The sequence below is a fragment of the Pteropus medius genome, unplaced genomic scaffold (assembly GCF_902729225.1).
Source record: "Pteropus medius unplaced genomic scaffold, Ma_sr-lr_union100, whole genome shotgun sequence".
NCBI lineage: Eukaryota > Metazoa > Chordata > Mammalia > Chiroptera > Pteropodidae > Pteropus > Pteropus medius.
The window spans coordinates 6,398,616-6,416,404 of record NW_024356336.1 but is presented as its reverse complement, the minus strand read 5'-3'; the positions used below and the strand labels follow the sequence as shown (position 1 = coordinate 6,416,404).

The following is a 17,789-nucleotide window of genomic DNA, read 5'->3' as shown; positions in this document are numbered from 1 at the left end:
GCCCCCCAAGCTCAAAGTGCCAGCCTTCCCCCTTGGCCACCCTCAGAGTCTTCCCCTACTCACATTGTCTGATGAGGTCCAGTCCACTGAGCCTGTTGTCCCACCCTCAGCTTTTCTGCAAGAAACAAAAAGAGTCAAGTTATTTACAAATTTCAAGGTCTCTCCAAGACCTGGCCACCTTCTATCCAGACCCCTCAGTGAGGTCCGAGGGGCAGCCTGCCCAAGGCTGCCTCTCCAGTAGGGTGTCTCTAGTTCAGATGGGGCTGTGGGACCTGGGGCAGAGATCTGGAGGGGCTCCCACCCACTGATGCCTTGTGGGAGCAGCTGCTCAACAAAGCCTTCACCTGAGGTCTCCTCCTGGGGACTGGCTGACCCAGGACCAGAGGAGGCTGGGAGTGGGCACCTCCTCTGGGACGGCCTCCTGGAGCCCCATGGGCCCCTCTGCCACAGACCCCACTGACTCCTGCACTAGTTGGGTTCCAGAAGGGCAGGATGTGGATCAGATGCATCCCTGTGCCCATGAATACTTGTGGGGAGACGGTGGGTTAGAGCAGCAGGGGCACTATGGCTGACGCAGAGGGAACCCCAAGGAGGGGTGACCTAGGCCAGCTGGGGCGGAGGACGAATATTTGTCAGTCAGGAACTCAAAGGATGGGAAGGCGTCACCCAGGTCATCGGGGTAAGTAGGAGGGCGCTGAACATGAGGGGACACAGGCAGAGGACCTGCCCCTGCCACTGCACAGTGTAGATGCAACACAGGGGTGGGTCAGCTGTGTGGGTCTCGGGGCTGTGCCAGGAGCCATGGGAGCCAAAGAAGTATTAAGCAGGAGAGTCACTGCTTACTGGTCGGGTGGGACCAGAAGGGCTTGGGGCTTTTGGCTGAGGTATAGAAGGATGCTTGGGATGGGGCATGAAGGAAGCTAGGCCTGGGTCCCTGGGGGCTCCAGGTACTGGAAGGATGGGAGAGGAATCGGAGGGCAGCCTGAGCAGGACCCTCCTGGCTGCAGAGCCCAGAGAACGGCACTGCTGGGTGATAAAGTGGAAGTTCAGAACGGCCAAGCTATGCTCATTTTGAGAGCAATAGAAGCAATTTAAAAATATTGGGAAATGGAAAATGATTCTGAGCTGGAAATATACTGCTGATAGGACCAGAACGTTCCTGACGGGTAGAAGAGATCCAAACAGCCCTTTCCTTGGAAGAAACCAGGACAGGGACATGGTAAAGCAAGGCCAGGGGTTTTCACTGGCCTCCTCCTCCTGGACTGGGCTTCAGGGGCCCATGGAAGACAGGTGGGCTGTGGCAGGCAGCAGAACAGAGGTGGAGAAGAAGACCAATGGCAAACTTGCAGTTCCTCATCCAGTCATGGGCAAGCACAGGAGGTTCTGCGACTCTGACACGCCCCACGGCTAAAGGTGGCGGTGGGCAGCACGGGCTATGGTTAGTTGTCACTGTCCCCAGGATGCAGCAGGAGCCCCAGACAACTGTGGAGCTCATCGCCACCCTTGTGTTTCGCAGCCCTACTGTACTCGACAGCCCTTTTCTCGTTAGGACCTTGAGCATTTGAGAATAAAGACCCTAATAAGGACAGAACTCCCAATTATATTATATTGACATTTCAGCCCTGGCATGTTCGCCTCTAACCACAGCCGGGACACAGGTTGAGCCCAGCCTGCCCACCTGGCTAATTTATGCCTTCTCTCTGACACGTCGTGCCCCGGCAGGGTCCACCCCCACGGGCACTTCCTGAAGCTCGCAGGGAGTCTGACAACGTGGCTCTCGGTGCCAGTCAATGTCCCGGTTGCTACTGCGTGTTCTAATGTGTATTTAGAAACGTCCTGAAAGAGCAGGCTTTTGTGAAAAATGAAACAAAAGCTCAGAACTAGAAAAAAAAAGATACTTCCTCCATCTCTCTTCTATTCTCGATTGCTGACATGCCGGAGGGGACCTTGTGCAACTCTAAGCGAGCCCCAGCCCCTGCCCCCACCTCCCTAGGCTGGAACTGTTTTCCATCTCCATTTAAAATGAAATCCCGATACAAACTCTATTTGGGCATTTTTGATTTAAGGAAGAACAGAACCAATCTAAGCGAAAATGCCACCTGGAGCGAGACTTAAAAGAAAACCCCATGTACAAATAGGAACAGATGGAGCACGAGAAGAACAAGGTGGGAATGGCTGCCCCAGGAAAGGGTCCTTCTGGGGCGGCTGCCTGCCCCGAGAGCCCACCTGTCCTCCTTGGCTTCCGTGATCACAGTGATGAAGGATGTGGAATCTTCCATGGCGTCGAAGTACTCGGTATCCTCATCTTCCTCACTGTCCTCTCCTTTGGGAGTCAAGAGGCTTCCTAGGGACACGCACAAAGTTGCTGCTTCAGTTTACAACCCTACAAAGGCTTATCTCGCCCCACCAGGAGAAGTCCAGAGCCCAAGGGGCGCCCCCACCCTGCCCTCTGACATTGTCCCCACTTCACCTTCCAGCCCCTCCCTACTTTGGTCACCTCGTCCTGGTTAACCTGGCTGCAGCTGCCCTCACTTGCTGTTCTGGAACTTGCTTTCCTGTCAGTGCCCTGTCTCTTTCCTTCCCGAAGCCTCCCTGATCTCTCAACGTGCCGGTCAGTCTGTTTGTGGCCCAGGTGCCCTTTCTGACAGACCCCTTCCCAGGGTACCCATGACCCCTAGCCTGAGGTGGCCACCTGGCAGCTCTGCCACAGAGGGGACAGCTGGGCTCACTGAACTTGTTTACAGGGAGACTGTTGCCAGTTGGTGGCACTCGTGAGAAATACGAAGCCACAGAGAAGCTGGCCAGAGTTGGCCAAGACAAGCCCCAGTGTGGGCATGTTAAAGGGCGTGTGTATTGGGGGCCATGTAAGAGAGCCAGCTGGACGAGGGGGAGGCTGAGGGTAGAGTGGACAGAGCACCAGTCAGATGGACAGAGGCCAGGTGGCCCCACTCACCCTCGCTGAAGCTCTTGGAGGGGTTGGCGGCCCGGCCAGGGGCACTGCGGAAGGCCCGCTCAAGGCTGTTGTGCTGCTTGGCCAGCTGCTCAATGGTCTCCTCCAGGTGGACGCGCTGCTCTTGCTCATACTGCAGCGCACGCTGCCATTTCCGGCTGTGTGTCTCCGCTAGTTCCAGGAAGTCCCTGCAGGCCTGGGGAGGGAGCAGTGGCCTATGAACACTGGGTCTGGGGCGGGGTGGGGGCCTATGTGCCCCTACCCTCCCCACCCTGCAGAGCAGTGAGGAAGACCCTGGGGTGCTGGTCTCTCCTTTCTCCCCATTCACTGGGTGGTCAGAAACACCTCTGTTGTCCTCTCTGGCTTCTGTGGGAACATGGGGACCCTGGCTTACTCACGCCAGCCCAGGGACTGCTGTGGTCAGTGTTCCACAGTTCTAATGCCACTTGAGAGCACCAAACCTGGGGTGTTGCTGGCCAAGGCTGCCTCGTCAGCAGCAGCTGGGAACACTGGCTTTTCCTCACAGCCCAAGCTCACAGCTGCCATATCCTGTGTGCTGAACCTGAGGTCTGTCACAACCCCAGACCCCAGTGGGACCCAAGGTACCCCTGGCTGCTCAGGCCAGTCCCTGGCTTTGGCACAGAAGGATTGGGGAAAGCCATAGTCTGCTATATTGCCTGGTTCAAGGTAATGAGTCTTGTTTGGCAGAGGGACTGGAACTTTCTATTACGTTACCTCAAAGTCTTTATCACATAACTTTGCTTTTAAGGTTCCCTCTTCAAACTTGTGGACTACTATGACATCTAGATTCTTTTTAGCTTTCCAGGTCCACATGTGGTTCCGCCACACTCTTTTGAAGCAGAGATTGGTCATTCTGTCCCTGTCATCACAGTGGAGAGAAGGACTAAGGCCTCAGCCATCCCTGGAGGGTAGCAATGTCCACGCCAGAGGCCTCTGGGTTTGCCCTTTCTGGACTCCTTCACATAGCAGGAAGGGACGTTTCCTTGGCCCAACCTGCATTAGTGGTCCTGGCTGCCACCCCCAGCACTCCCTTCCCACACCTTGTTGCACCAGCCACTGGGCTCCACACACATCACGCTCTGTCTGACCCCGAGGGTTAGACATGCGTTCCTGGAGGGAGAGAGGCACACGGCCGCTCATCTGTGACACGGGGACAAAGCAGCACTATCTTGAAGGGCAGTCAGGAAGAACCAGGGAGGTGATGTGGAGACTCCACAGATACTCTTTTGGGGGCCACCACCACCATCACCTTGGCACCTGGGGTTAATGCCTTCACCTGCCCTCTACCTCCTGCTGCTCCTCAGACTTTGCAGGCCTTTCCCCAAGGAAGGCTCCCGACCCCGCTCAGTCAGGGCCCCGCAGACACTCTCCGCAGACACTCTCCTCCCCTGAAATTTCACATCTGCAAGTTAGCTTCTCTAGCAACTGTGCCTGTTATACTTAGTCCCACACAATCTCCCAAACTCAGCAGCTGCCCAGGAATGTTTCTTGGATAAGTGAACACCCTATGAAGGTGTGGTATCTTGGTCTCCCTCAGGGGAACGGCTCTGTGTTGGGCACCTGCCTGGGCTTGGCTGGCTGGCTGTCCTACCCTCATGGAGAGCTGAAGCCCGGTGACCCACTGGGCTGGCTTAGCAGAAAGGGTCCCCAGCCCGAGGCTCAAGAGGGCCGGCTGCTCAGCTGGCCCTAGGCATGTCACTCTTTTAACAAGGCCTGCTCTTTGTTAAGGTCACCTTCCCTCCGTCATCTCATCTCACCCCAGTGACCACATGGAGTGCGCAGGGCAGGGGCTCCTTGCCCAAGGGAACCATCAAATGCAGTGGAAAAGGGCATGTGATTGGGAGTGGGAAGGCCTGGGCTCCTACCCAAGCTACTCCACCCCTCTGAGCTGTGTCCTGTCTGTGAGACGGAACAGTAATGTCTGACAGACCCTGTGCTCATAGCCACCCTGTCTCACCTCACCCAGCAACATCCTTGAGGTAGGAGGATCGGGACCATTCCATTTAACAGATGAGGAAACCGAGGCTCAGTTTTTGGCAGCTCCCCTGCAAGGCTCTGGAAAGGAGCGTTCATGCCAGCTCAGGTTCAGGGGCCTCCCATCCTCCCCAAAAGGTCAGGGTGCAGGTTCCTGCCTGGCCACACCTAAGCCACCGTAACCCGCTCCTCCGGGAGGGGCAGGGATTTATACTGACAGGTGTCCTGGCACAGGTTGCGGGGAGAGACCTCGGGGAAGGAAAGAAATCTCCTTATGCACTTAACAGGCTCTGGGGACGGGAGAGCCTACATCCAGGGTAGTAGCACGTCTGAGGCTATTTTGAGTGTGCACAGTACTGGTGCACTCCTGCTGGTGTGGAGCTGCACTCACTGACTACCATGCAATCTGGTGACCTGCCCCCCCGCCCCGGCCAAGGTGGGCCTGGGTGGGCCCAGGGAAAGCCAGCTCCAGCCCTGACTACTCCCTGGCTTGTGACCTGGAGCCAAACTTTCACCACCCTGGGTCCTATAGTGGCCTCCACCTTGCCCCTAGTTCCCACCCCACCCTCACCACTGCAAGCCTCAGGGTGGGGGCCCTGACAGCAGACACAGTGACCACCTGCCCCAGTGGCCTGACTCAAAGGCCCCTATTTGCTGAGTCTGCACCAGTGCGTGTAAGAGGCGGTAATGGGGTGGGGGTTGGGGGTTTGTAGAAAATCACTCCGCGCCTCAGAAACATTCCAGACCCTTAAAGGAGTCCTGGAAGATGGGTGGGCAGGGACCTCCCCACCTCATTCCACAGATGGTGAAACTGAGGCTCTGAGGCCACACAGCAAGAGTCAGCAGACTCAGACCAGAACCCAGGGCCTAAACCCAGAGCTCAGTCCACCTGAGCTGCTACTCCTGTGAGACTCATGTCCCACATCCTTGCTTTCCTGCAGCCCTAAGCTCAGCCCCAGGGCCCAGTCAAGTTAGTCTCAGGTCCTGCCACCTGTCTGCTGATCAAAGGAGGAGTCCTAACACTATGTGAGCTCCAGCTGGCTTTGCCGCTGCCCGAGGCTGCCCACCAGGCCAAGCCAGGTGTACAGGGCATGTCAGAAACTTGCCAATAGGCCTGGTGCTGGTGGAGGAGGCACACCCTCATGTCCCGGGATGGGCACTGGGCACCAGGCACCGGGCCCACCACTTTAGGGAAGTCTCTTGTCGGGTCCTCCTGTCTCCCCTGAGACTGAGGCCCAGGGAGAAGGGGCTTCTCAAGTCAATAAGGGGCAAGCGGAGAGGATCCCGGGTCCGCCAGGCCCCAGAGCCACGCTCCCCCCACAGAGCCAGATCATGTTCACACAAGGTGTGGCCCCTTTGCCTGTCTGCCTTGGAGTGAGGGTGCAGAGGCCCAGGCGGTGTCGCACATAGAGCCTTATTATGGGCGAGACACATGATGGCTGCTTAATGGTTTCCCGGGTTCTTACTGGTCTGGGGGTGCTCTGCCCAGTGGCATGTCACCTGCTGCACCCCAGCCTGGCCTGGAAGCTGCACAAGGCCCGACGCCTCTGCCCCTGTCCTCCCCTTGGCGTTGCTCCGTCCTTTCTGCCGCCATCACTCCCTTAGTCATCTCTGTGAGTTTGAACATAGATAGCTGCTTGGCTTTCACATAACTCATGACATTTAAAATAAGACTTGTAAGCGAGGCACAAACAAGAGCACAAAATTGTAGCCAAAGATCATGGTAAATAATTCCCACAAACTCATGTCAAAAGGTGCTATACGGCCTCTGGGCTTCCTAACAGCAAAGCAGGAAAGATGATCTTAGCGCAAAGATCAACTCGGTTTCCTGCCTCCTGCCTTTGATGTTCACGAGCCATAAATACTTTAGAAATGACCATTTTCTCTTCCAAGGGAAAAGTGCTGGTTTGCTGTATTTCCCAGGACAGCTGACAGCCTCTCACAGACCTGGCCCCAAATCCTCTGCAAGCTCATCTCCTGGGGCCCTATCCCTCCCCACACCCTCGCGTGTGGCCCACCAGCATCGTGTCTTCCTCCCCTTCTCTGGCTCAATCCCCAAAACCCTTGTTTATCCTGATGCCGGCCCCAACTCCCTCATGCCACGTACCTACTGTGGGTCAAGGCTGTCTGGGGCATTCTCCTACGCACTGAGGTAGCCGTTTTAATAGCATGACAGAAGAGGGACTAGAGGCTCAGGGAGTTCAAGGGACTTGCCCAGGGCCACCAAGCAGTATGTGTAGGACCTGCATCCAAGTCCTCATGGACCTCATCGGCAAGTCTCCTAGGGCGTAGGTGGTGTGGTATCTCATGGCCTATTCGGACTGCAGCTGGGATCCCAGAGATGCTCACGAGCAGAGATGTTAGAGAATAACCCTGTTCAAGCAAAGGGACCCAGCCCTGCCTCAGCCACGCCTGCTTCGCACCACCGTGAGTCCCTGCCTCTGGGGATGTTGCCCACATAGCCAGGGCTGCTGGCTGATAACGTGGTTGTGTGTGACCTCTACCTTGCTGCCACTGCAGGACAGGCTGGTGTGGATCAGTAGGGGGACAGAAAGTCAAATCCCTGGGATAGCTGTGGCCTCATATTGGCCACATGTGGCTGGGCATACAAAGATCAGAAAGTGTCACAGTTGCCTGAAGTGGGGGCAGGGTGGAGGCTGCTGCACCACGATGTTTAAGGGCTGGACCGGGGCCTTTGTCACTGCCACTGGGGGTGTCATCTGCAGCAGATGAGCTACCCTGGTCACTCGGTGGGCTGTGGCGAGCCTATCTGCCCCCTCCACCCAAAGCACCTACCTGGTGTCCGTCTCCAACTCCCAGGGTTTCCTCTGGTGCTGCCGGCCTTCTTCAGGCCCCATCCTGGCCATGCAGCGGAGAAGCAGGCGCGGGTTTGGCCCCACCGCCTGGAATGCTGAGCTGGGTGGTGCACTATATGCTCCCTAAGCTGGATTAGGCCTGGGGCCCAGCAAGGGGGCTGGCTGGGGGCAGCTTGCATGGAGCCCAGGGAAGGCCTGACTGACCCAGGCTCTGCCACAACTCTCAGAGAGCTATTGCTCAGCCCTGAGTGCCTTGGGCACCAGGAAGCCCCCTCCCCACACAACACTCACTCCCAAATCACGCAAGGGCTGGGAAACAGGCGGAACAAGGAACCCAGCGTCTGGGCCCCTCACAGGCACTGCCTTGCTGCCCACCCTGGGCAGGCCCATAACCTCTTGGGCCTTGGCGTCCTCATGGGATGAACGGAGGGCTGAACCCCAGGACTCCTATGGAATCCCCAGTTCTGTGACCTGGGGTGATTGTCGTCAGGATGGAAACAGGGTTCCAGATTCCCAGTCTTGCCCCTTTCTCTCAGCCCCAGAGCTTTTGAGAGGATCCCCGAGATGAAGAGGTATGGGCACCTGCAGTCAGTGTGGTTCTACCTCTGCGGGGAGGGTGGGGAGCCAGCCCACTGAGCCGCACAAAGCAGAGTGAAAACCAAAAAGCCCAGGATGGAAAGGCAGCTCCCATGAGGAGCAGACCCTGCTCAGCAACAGAATGGGGGGCCGGCAGGCCCCTGCCCACAGGGGACTCCCTCTTCCTGGCCTGGTGAAAGGCGCTGTGAGGGCTGCCCAGCCAGAGGAAACCACCTGGGGGTGAGCTGTGTGAGCTCCAAGGGGAGCTGCTGCTGGTCACCCAAATAGGTGTCCCCATGGGACAGGCACAGAGAATCTCTGAGCTGGAAACTCTTGCCCAGCTGTGCCCAGAAGGAAGGAGGGCAAACTCTAATCGCGTTTGCTGTTCCTAATCCTAATCCTGACAATGACCTCATTGCTTTCCAAACGTAGGAGGGCAAGCAGTGTGTGGGGTCAGCAGGCCTGGGTCCCCTTGCTTGTCCTATGTGGGGCCCGGAAAGGCTCTTAAGCTCTCAAGGGGGGCCTGCAGAGCCAGGACCCTGCTCAGGACTGGCCTTCAGTGGCTGCCTGGAAACCATCAGGCAGTCCCCTGCACTGTCACTGCCCTCCTAGACAGAGACGTGAGGAAGGTGCCAGAGAGTGGCTAGACATTGGGGTGAGCCGCCCTGGGACTCACAGAGGAGGTGGGAGGTGGGCCAAATGCCTGCAGGTTCCAGGCTGGTCCTACAGGGGCCAGCTTGGTGACTGGCTCTGTCTCCAGCTGTCAGCACACAGCAAGTTCCGGTAACCCTGGACGCGGAGAGTATGGGAGAAAGGGCCATGTTTCTACCTGCAGCCACCTAGGACTTGCCAGGTGCTTGACCGCCACGTGTCTGGGCGGCAGCAACTGTCAGGCTTCTGGGCTCCCTGGTGGGTCGGTCCCCAGACCCTTTGCTCTCCGTGTTTCTGGGGCTGAAACTGCCCACCCACCATCCACCCCATCACATTGATCCTCACGTCGACGGTACTGCTGTGGACGCACCCTCACCAGCCTATGGTCTTAAAGGTGGAAAATAGGAGAAATAATGGAGTCACGGTCTCCCTGGACCCCTCTACATGGCCAGAGGCTCACACCAGGTGATACACCGGGGTTGACAGGGTCTCTCCTCCCCCTCCCACCGCAGAGCAGCCGGCTAGCCTCCTACACACCTCCTCAAGACAGGAAGGGGAGGTGCTGAGACTAAGGCCAGGTTGGCTGGCTCAGAGGCTGCCAAACTAGAAGAAGCATGGCCATCTCAGGCCTCTAAGACCAAGAGTAGGGACCCTTGGAGCTCTGACATGAGAGTCCTGGGCTCAGATGGAGGGTCTCTCTGGATCAGGATCAGCCAAGCTACCATGCTGTGTATCTATCACCGACCTGGCCCCTTGAGGCTGAGCAGCTCCCAGGGTTGGGCTGGGCATTTGCCTTTGAGCACTCCCCACTTAGCACAGGTGGCCCAGCACACACAGGGGCCAGCCCTTCCCCAACACCAAGGGCATGGTCACAGCTCCTCCTTGACAGGACTGGCAGCATTGGGGAGGCAGCTTTTAAAATTTGATTCAAACTTCAAAATAGCCCTTTCCACATTCAAAATAGTTTACCCCTTGCACACAGGAACCAGAACCATCTGGCCACCAGTTTGCCAAATGATTTTAAACAGTTCTAGAGTCTATTTTTATTCATTTTCCCAGGCCCCCAAATGAGCAAGCTGTCAGCAGAACAGTGGTCAGCTGGACAGGAACCTGCCCACGGGACCGGAAGAACGAGGCGGAGCAGCCCCTGAGCCCTCGCCACTGCTCTGCTTGGGTAGGCGCAAGGAGCCCCCATGATCTCCAGAGTGGGCTCGGCAAAGCCTCAGAAGATTTCCAGCAGAAAATAGCTCCTTCTGATCCGGGTCTTTATTTCTATGATGCCCCAAATATGAGGCCTTGGCTCCAAGCTGCTGCCTCTACATCTGCATACCTGCTGTGCCTGCCCTTAACCTATCTCCACCAGTCCCCATTCGTCCCTATGCACCTCTGTCCCTGATTCCCACTCTGGCAGTCTGCACTGCCCCCGTGCCTCTGATCAGCACCCCCTCTGTGCTCCCTCCGACACTTTGCTCTGCCTTGCTACTCTCTTCAACTGGAGTCAAAGCCAACTCCCTCCCAGTCTGGCTGTGCTGGGAGGTCCTGCTGCACAGGCTTTCCCAAGTCCCTGCTGTAGGAATCCGAATCCCCACCCTGCCCCCCAAAATGTGTCCCTTATGGGCCTTCATTGGTACACTGAGGGACCCACAGTGCAGTGTCTGTCTTATCTGGCCCTTTGAGGTGGGCATGGTGGGCAATCTCCCTCTCTGTTGGCCAGCACCCCTGCTGCTTTCTGTCCCCATTGGGCATCTTGGCTGTGTTTGGTTTCCTGTGGGGCTTGCCCACTGCCCAGCCCTGCTCACCAGTCAGTTGCACAAAATCTGTTCCTGGGAAAGGCCTTCCCGCATCCTGCCTGAACCGGTAGGACCAACCAGTGTCCAGCATGTGAGGGCTGGCGGGGGTAGAGGGGCAGACAGCAAGGGACCCCCATTCTTCTAGTAGCTCAGGCCCACACCTGGCGGTCCTTCCTGGCGGGCCTGGCCTCTCACCCCCACAGCAACTCTGCTGGCCCTTCCCTCAACACACAGCAGCAGCTAGCGTCTCACCGGCTCCTCTCCTCTAGGATAAGCCACCACCCCTCCTTAGGTGACAAGAAGGGCCTCCTAAAGGGTCTCTACCCACCTGCCCCTGGCTCACAAGAGCCCATTCTCCAAGCAGCAGCGGGCTCTTACTAAAATGTGGGTTGGACCATTCTCCTTGGCTGTGCAAGCCTCATTCACAATGAAAGGCAAAACACTCAGCAACTATGCACAAGGTCTCCTACGACCGGCCTCCTGTCTCCCCAGGCCTCTCCTCCCAGTTGCCCAGGCCTTCCACTGCTCCTAGCCTGCCTGGTGCAGACTCATCCCCCACCTCACTCCACGTCCCCCATCGCACCCCTCCCCTCCAGCCAGTCTGTGCTCTGACCTCTCGCCCCATCCCACCAGTCTGCTCTGTTTCCTCCCAAGGTCATTTTGCCTCTGACATGCCCTATCATCTCTAGTTACAGCTCCCCGGGCTTTGCTCGCTGTGCGCCCAGGGCCTAGACCAAGACCTGGCTGGACCATGGAGAGATCATGGGAGGCCACTTGTGCCTCAGTGTCCACCAGGAGCCGCACTCCACCCTGTCGCAAAGTGCTCAGTGGGAGTGAGCTGGGCTGACCTGAACTCACAGCACCTAAGGGCTGTGGGGGTCATGTTTTGGAGGGGCCGAGTCCTGGGCCCTGCACGAGCCATCACCTCTGAGGAGCCTCCCCAGCTCAGGTGTGGGGCTGTATCAGGAACAGTCTGCCTCACTCAAGCCCTACCTGTGGGGCCTGGAGGAGCAGCTGGCGAAGAACAAGCCCATGGGCTCCAAGCCCAGCGAGGGGCCCAGCACTGCAGAGGGAGATGACCACCAGCTCCTGCCAACAGCTCTTAGCGCCTTCTCTCTGGGACTGTGGCCGAGAGGAAGAGGAGGAGATGTGGTGGGTAACTTAAGGAGGTCCCAAGGGCATACGGGGCAGGGAAGTGAAAGTGAGAGTCACAGGAGCAGCACTTCTCCCACCAGGCCTGGCTGCCTGGGCCTGCAGACAGAACCTGCTTCCACAGGCCAGGAAGGGGAGCCGGGCACAGGGTGCGGGGTTTACACCCACATCACCTCCGGGCAGGCTCGCCCCCAGAATGACCATGCAACACTGTGGGTTCTGCCCTGAGCAAGGGCCGTGAGGGTTCAAGGGCAACCCATGGGGAGCCCAGGTCACCCAGAAGAGCCCTGGTGCGCTGGGGCTGGTGACAAGTGACAGGTGACACAGCTTCAGCCCTTCTGCACAGACCAAATGGTGGCCCAGGAACTGACGGCTGTGACCCCAAGTGCTCATACAGCAGCTGGGCCTATAACCCTTGGGCAAAATGACCTCTCTGGGCCTCAGGGTGCTACCTGAATAACAAATGATGATGACGGGGAAGCTGTAATGACACCGACCTCATGTGGTTGTTGTGAGGAGCAAAGTAATGGGAAGAAGGAGGGGTGGGCTGCGGTTGTCACACCACCACTATCCTGGAGGCCTGTCCTTCAAACCAAGGCACTCTGCTTTACCACAAAGATAAATACATAGAAAAAACAATAAAACTGGAATTTTTTTCACGTTATGGAAACTAATACCCAAAGCATGAGATAGTAATATGTGTTAAGTGGATCATTCTCCACGTTAAACACGACACCACCAGTCGTATCCTGGTTCCCAGGCTTGCGGTCCCCAGAGCATCTGCGCATGGGCGCACTGTGGTTCCGGCTCAGTCTAGGAACCAAAGTCGTTTCTAGTGCTGTAGGTTCCACCTAATTGACGAGCTAATTCACAGTTACCCAAACAGTAATCCAAGCAGGGAACTGCTGGGCTGCCTTTGATCAGACTTATAGAATCACCCACCAGGGAATTCTGCCAGACACTAAGCAATTCGTTCATTTGCTCCTGCGTTCCTTCACAACCCATACTCTCTCTCTCATTCATCTGCCGTAGCTCTCACATGCTGGGCATGGTGTGAGGCATGGAAACCCCAGGCTACCGGGACTGCGAGGGAGACCGTGTCCTGTCTGTGCAGGGTGCCTGGTCCAGCAAGGAGGATCTGCCAATATGCTGCAGTACAAAAGTCCGTAAGATGCCATGCACTTGCAACGGCATGGTGGTCAGTGGTGCTGGGTGTGGGGATGTGGGGAGAGTGTGGCAGGGGAGAGGGCTGCTGCCTGGGAGGGAAGATGACACCCAGGGTTGACCCAGCTGGGTGGACTATGAGAAGGAGCCCTGGGAGCAGCCGTGGGCTTATGGTGGTGGTGGTGGTAATGGGGCATCCCAGAAGAGGTGATGTCCATCTGAGGTGTGACAGATGGACAGAGGCTGACAGACTGTGGCCACTTCAGATCTGGTGAGCAGTCCAGGCTGGCAGGGGACACTGGGATGGGCAGCCGGCAGGGAATGAATGGGAGATGAGACTGGGGAGGGGCTGCTGGGCCCATAGCGGGCACTCGGGAATTGTGTGAATCTCATGCCCCATTTCTCCCTCAAGGCTGAGGAGAGAAGGGGATGTGTCTGCTCCCCTTTCTAGGGTAGAAGGGTGATGAAGCCGCCACCCACATAGATCTTCACCCAACAACCAGGTCCTGCCCATGGGGCCACCACGACTGGAGAACTGTCCACAGAGGCCCAGGAAGGGCAACAGGGTGGGTGGGCTTTGGAGATAAACTAGTGTGGGTCCCTGTCCCATAGTGTCACTTATGGAGAACCGCGTAAGAAGCTCAGCAACCCCCTGCTCACAGTCACAGCCCAGATGTGGCTACTGTTAATATTTTCTTTCCTGGCCCGGCAGAAAGCCTCCTTTACCCCTCCAGACCCCACTCTGTGGCTACTACTTCTGCCCTCTGCAGGCCCTGCTCTGGCTAACGGAACACACAGTTGGCACCCCAGACTCATACTCCTGCTGGGCTGTTGGGCCCGAGCCTGCTTCCCAGCTGACTGTGAACCTCCCAGCCCCTTTACGACTCGGCCTTTGAGTGCGAGCTTCTGTCCCTTTGTAACTACTTCTCGAGAAGGCCATACTGCTGAATCTACGTGTAATGAAGCATCACTAAGAGTCCTCTGGACCGTGAGCTCCAGAAACAGGGCTAAGTCCCCATCTGGCACAGGCCCAGCGCAGCTGCTCAGGTCTGGGCTCAATTCTCATCAGGCAGGACATTCTTAACCACATGAGCCATGTGGCCACGGCTTTGCTATGCGATGAAAGGGGAGGGTTACCCTGAGTTCACGCCAGTGCTGCTGACCTCCTCAGATGCCGTCCCCAGAGGGCCCCTCCGAGGCCCACCAGGAGCCACCCTCTGAGTCCTGCCAACCAAAATTGGAAGAGGGAACAAGGCTGGGGTTTAGTATGACGTTCCCATGAAAAACGCAATCATGATTTAATTTCAGAAAGTGCTGTTCCTATTTCCTGGCGACTAGGCTGAGTCGTTCCTCTGCAAGGCGGGGTGACTAGGGTGGCATGGGGTGGTGACGAGTGGCTGTGCAGCCGAAGGCCAGGTGCAGAGCCTTCACTTTCTCACCGACCTGGTTCAGGTGAGGAAACGGGACTAGAACGGCTCTTTAATGGTAATGTAGCAGGCAAATTCGAGATGTGGGCTACTTTTCTTGAAATATGAGACTCATTATGACAAATCACATACTGGGCACACCCTCTGGGCTACTGCGGGAAATAGGAGTCAGACCTGAGCCCAACCTCAGGGGGCACAAAGCCTGGGGAGGGGGCAGACATCAAAATAAAGGGCTAAACGCCACGTGGTGGGCTCGGCACGGCACAGCAGTGGCCCCGGGTTCCAGGGGCTTCTAGCCGGGAGGAACAGCTCACTATGACAAATCACATACTGGGCACACTCACTGGGCTACTGTGGGAAATAGGTGACATCCATGTGGAGTTCTGAAGGATGAAAAGGGATCTGCCAGGTATTGAAGGGTGGGGAAAGAGTATTCTAGAAGGTACAGCACAGGCAAAGGCACAAAGGGTGAAACACTGTGGCCCTGTTCAATACTCCTGATCCAGAATCTCCTGGGGGCATCTTGTTCCCTCAAACACCTACGGAAGGGGCCATCGTCCACTTGAGGTGAGACCACTACACCGCCCATTGGGGAGCAGTTGCACAGCAATGGGCCTCGTCACTGACCAGGGTTCCTAGGATCTTGGGTATTGGCTGGAGAAGCCCCTCCCTGCCCTGCTGGGAACAAGGGATCTGACAGCTTCTGACACTGATGCCGTTACCCAGATGTGAAGGAGGTTTAACATTGTCCCTCTACTTTTCTCCTGAAGGCTGAACAGCCCCAGATTCTTGGTTGTCTTGGGGAAAAGTGAAGATGAGGCAGCTGTCCCCTCCCCATGTGGGAAGGGTACTGCTTGCCCAGGGCCCTCTGAAGTCCCTGCAGGTTCTAGCTGGCCAGTCGTCCCTCACTTTCTGCTCCACTTCCATGACCCAGGCTCGGTCAGAGCCCACGAGGCGGAAAACCCACAGCCATTCACCATTCACAGGAGGCCTGTGGGAATAGATTCCCCGAGGCGCGGGGGCTTCTGGGAGCTTCCCCACGGAGGGCTCGCATGGGGTGGGCAGGGGCAGGGCGGGGTGGTGGCGCTGCAGCAGGATCCCAACAATGGGGAGAAATATTTCCCTCCTCTTACAGTGAGACCTGGAGGGATCCAGGGGATGATGGTTGGTGCCTTCTGGGGACAGCTGGGGGTGGCTTCTACTCATCCCAACTCCCCAGCTTTCCAGAAAGGGCATGGTGGGGCTGTGGCCTAACGGTAAAAGGCACACCAGGGACCCAGGTCCCTGAGATTGGGGGTTCGCCTTGGCAGATGAGAGGCCACACCCTCCATGTGCTGACCTCAGAGTGGGAGGGGCTTCTGCAGCCCTGGGGGCCTCAGGCTCACCGACTCTGAGAGCGTGGGGGCCATCACTTCCCCATAGGGCCACACAAACCTAGACTTATGTCTTGGCTTGGCCACTTACTGACTGGGTGACTGTGCAGCACAGGTAACTTCTCTCAGTCTCAGTTCCTGCTCTGGTGCTAATAATATCTAATGGTGCTAATGAGGTTGTAGGGAAGGTAAGTGGTTCTGGGTGTGAATGGGCTCCTTCTGGGTCTTGGGGGTGGGAGCCACATGGTTGCCTTATTTACAAATCCTTGGTCCCACCTCCTCCTCGTAACAGGGATGGAGGTCAAAGCCTGGCCAGGGGTGGAGACGCTTTGCCTAGGTGACCCCTCTGCACACAGTGGGGATTTGGACATTTGGTGTCTAATAGCTGTCCAAACTGCGCTCTCAGAACTGACCTGGTTCCTGCCACGTGAAAAGCAGCATCAGGGAGCGTCCTTAGAGAAACACCGGCCTCTGCACTGGCCTGGGCTACAACACGGGGCCAGCACCTCACTTCTTTGTGTCCCCTTCCCCAGTGGAGGTAGATGGGGAGAAGTCCTCATGTCAGGTTCACATTAGCAGGTGGGCAGAGCCCAGTCCAGAGTGCAGCTCTCCTGTCACTCTGGTCTGACACTCCTGGTGCCAGAACTGCGAACAGGCTCATCATCAACCCCAGAGGCTATGCTTCTCATCGAACAATTCATCATGCACTTAGATGGTGAGCTGTTTTATGGCTTCGCAAACACAGATGAGACTCTGATGCCTGATTAAAGACTTTGCTAGAGATGCCAGCTGAGAAGCTCATTATCTGGAAAAAGCCAAAACTGCTTGCTCGAGACAAAGCGGCTTCAGTCTTGGCAGGCTGGGAGGCAGTGCCAGGGAAGCTGCAGGGGGTCGTGGCTTCAGGGATGGATGGGGAAATACGAACGCGTCGTTATGTCATTAAATGCGTAATATCTGTGCCTGTCACTGGAAGAAGTGCAGGGACCTGGGCCCCTAGAGTCTGGGGACCAGAAGGAGGCCAAATGGGCCAAAAGGGTGGGCATAGGAAAATGAGAGTGGCAATGGGGCCAACAGACAGGGCGGCCCCTGAGCCGCGGCCCAGCAGCCTCTCCACATGCAGGCGCCAACTATACCCCTGAGCACTGTGGACAAAGGTCTGTGCGCCTGCTGAGCTTAAGAAGCCGGGTACCCATGGGCTACGTACCCCTAGTCTGGGAGGAGGGTACGCCTCCTCAGCCTCAGGCCCCAGGGTGGGGATTCTTGGGGCTTCTTTCTGCACCTGGGCCGCTTCAAGCCCAGAGTCTGTCTCTGGTGGAGGCAAGGCAGGTGGGGGAGTTCGGGGTGGTCCAAGCCACACCATACTGCCCTCAGACCCAGTGAAGCAGGCTTGGGGCAAATCTCAGATGCCCAGGATTTTGACTTGGGATCTTGGCCTGAGGTGGGCTCTAGCCTCCATCTTCCCCTGGCCCCTGGGTTTCCCGGTGTTGGGCTAACCTCGCCCCCTTGCTTTGGAGGCTGGGTCCCCCACCTGGGGCTCACTGGGCACCAGTACTGATTATTATCTCCAGCTAGCCTGATGGCCTGCCTGAACCATGTTCTCTGCACCTAGGCTGCCACCTCTACAGTGGCCTGAATTTCCCCATACCTCCTCTTTCTGACCCCCTTGCTCCCAGCATGCCACCCCTGGCCCAGATGTGTTCCTCCTGGGGGGTGTGCTGGGGAGGAGGCTGTTGCATTCAGACCTGTATCTGGAGGGTGGTGGCCTGGGGGAGCACAGAAAGAGGAGGGGCCTGGAAAGATGGTTAAGCATTATATTCTCTGCCACCATGGAGAGATGCTCCCGGCTCCCAGTCATAATCATGTGGCTTCCAGAACCCAGGAGAGAGCAGCGACTC

The 17,789-nt window shown here is 57.1% G+C and overlaps 1 protein-coding gene across 3 annotated transcripts in view; it reads right to left on the bottom strand.

The window, feature by feature from the left end:
• The window catches only part of OSBP2 (oxysterol binding protein 2), a 160,712-nt gene that overhangs the window by 12,616 nt on the left and 130,307 nt on the right, over positions 1-17,789 (bottom strand). For all 3 annotated transcript variants that reach the window (XM_039861750.1, XM_039861751.1, XM_039861752.1), the window contains 3 exons: positions 2,954-3,146; positions 2,227-2,344; positions 64-115 (listed from right to left, as the gene is read on the bottom strand). In XM_039861750.1, coding sequence (XP_039717684.1) covers positions 64-115; positions 2,227-2,344; positions 2,954-3,146 — 363 coding nt within the window. The remainder of the gene's footprint in view (positions 1-63; positions 116-2,226; positions 2,345-2,953; positions 3,147-17,789) is intronic.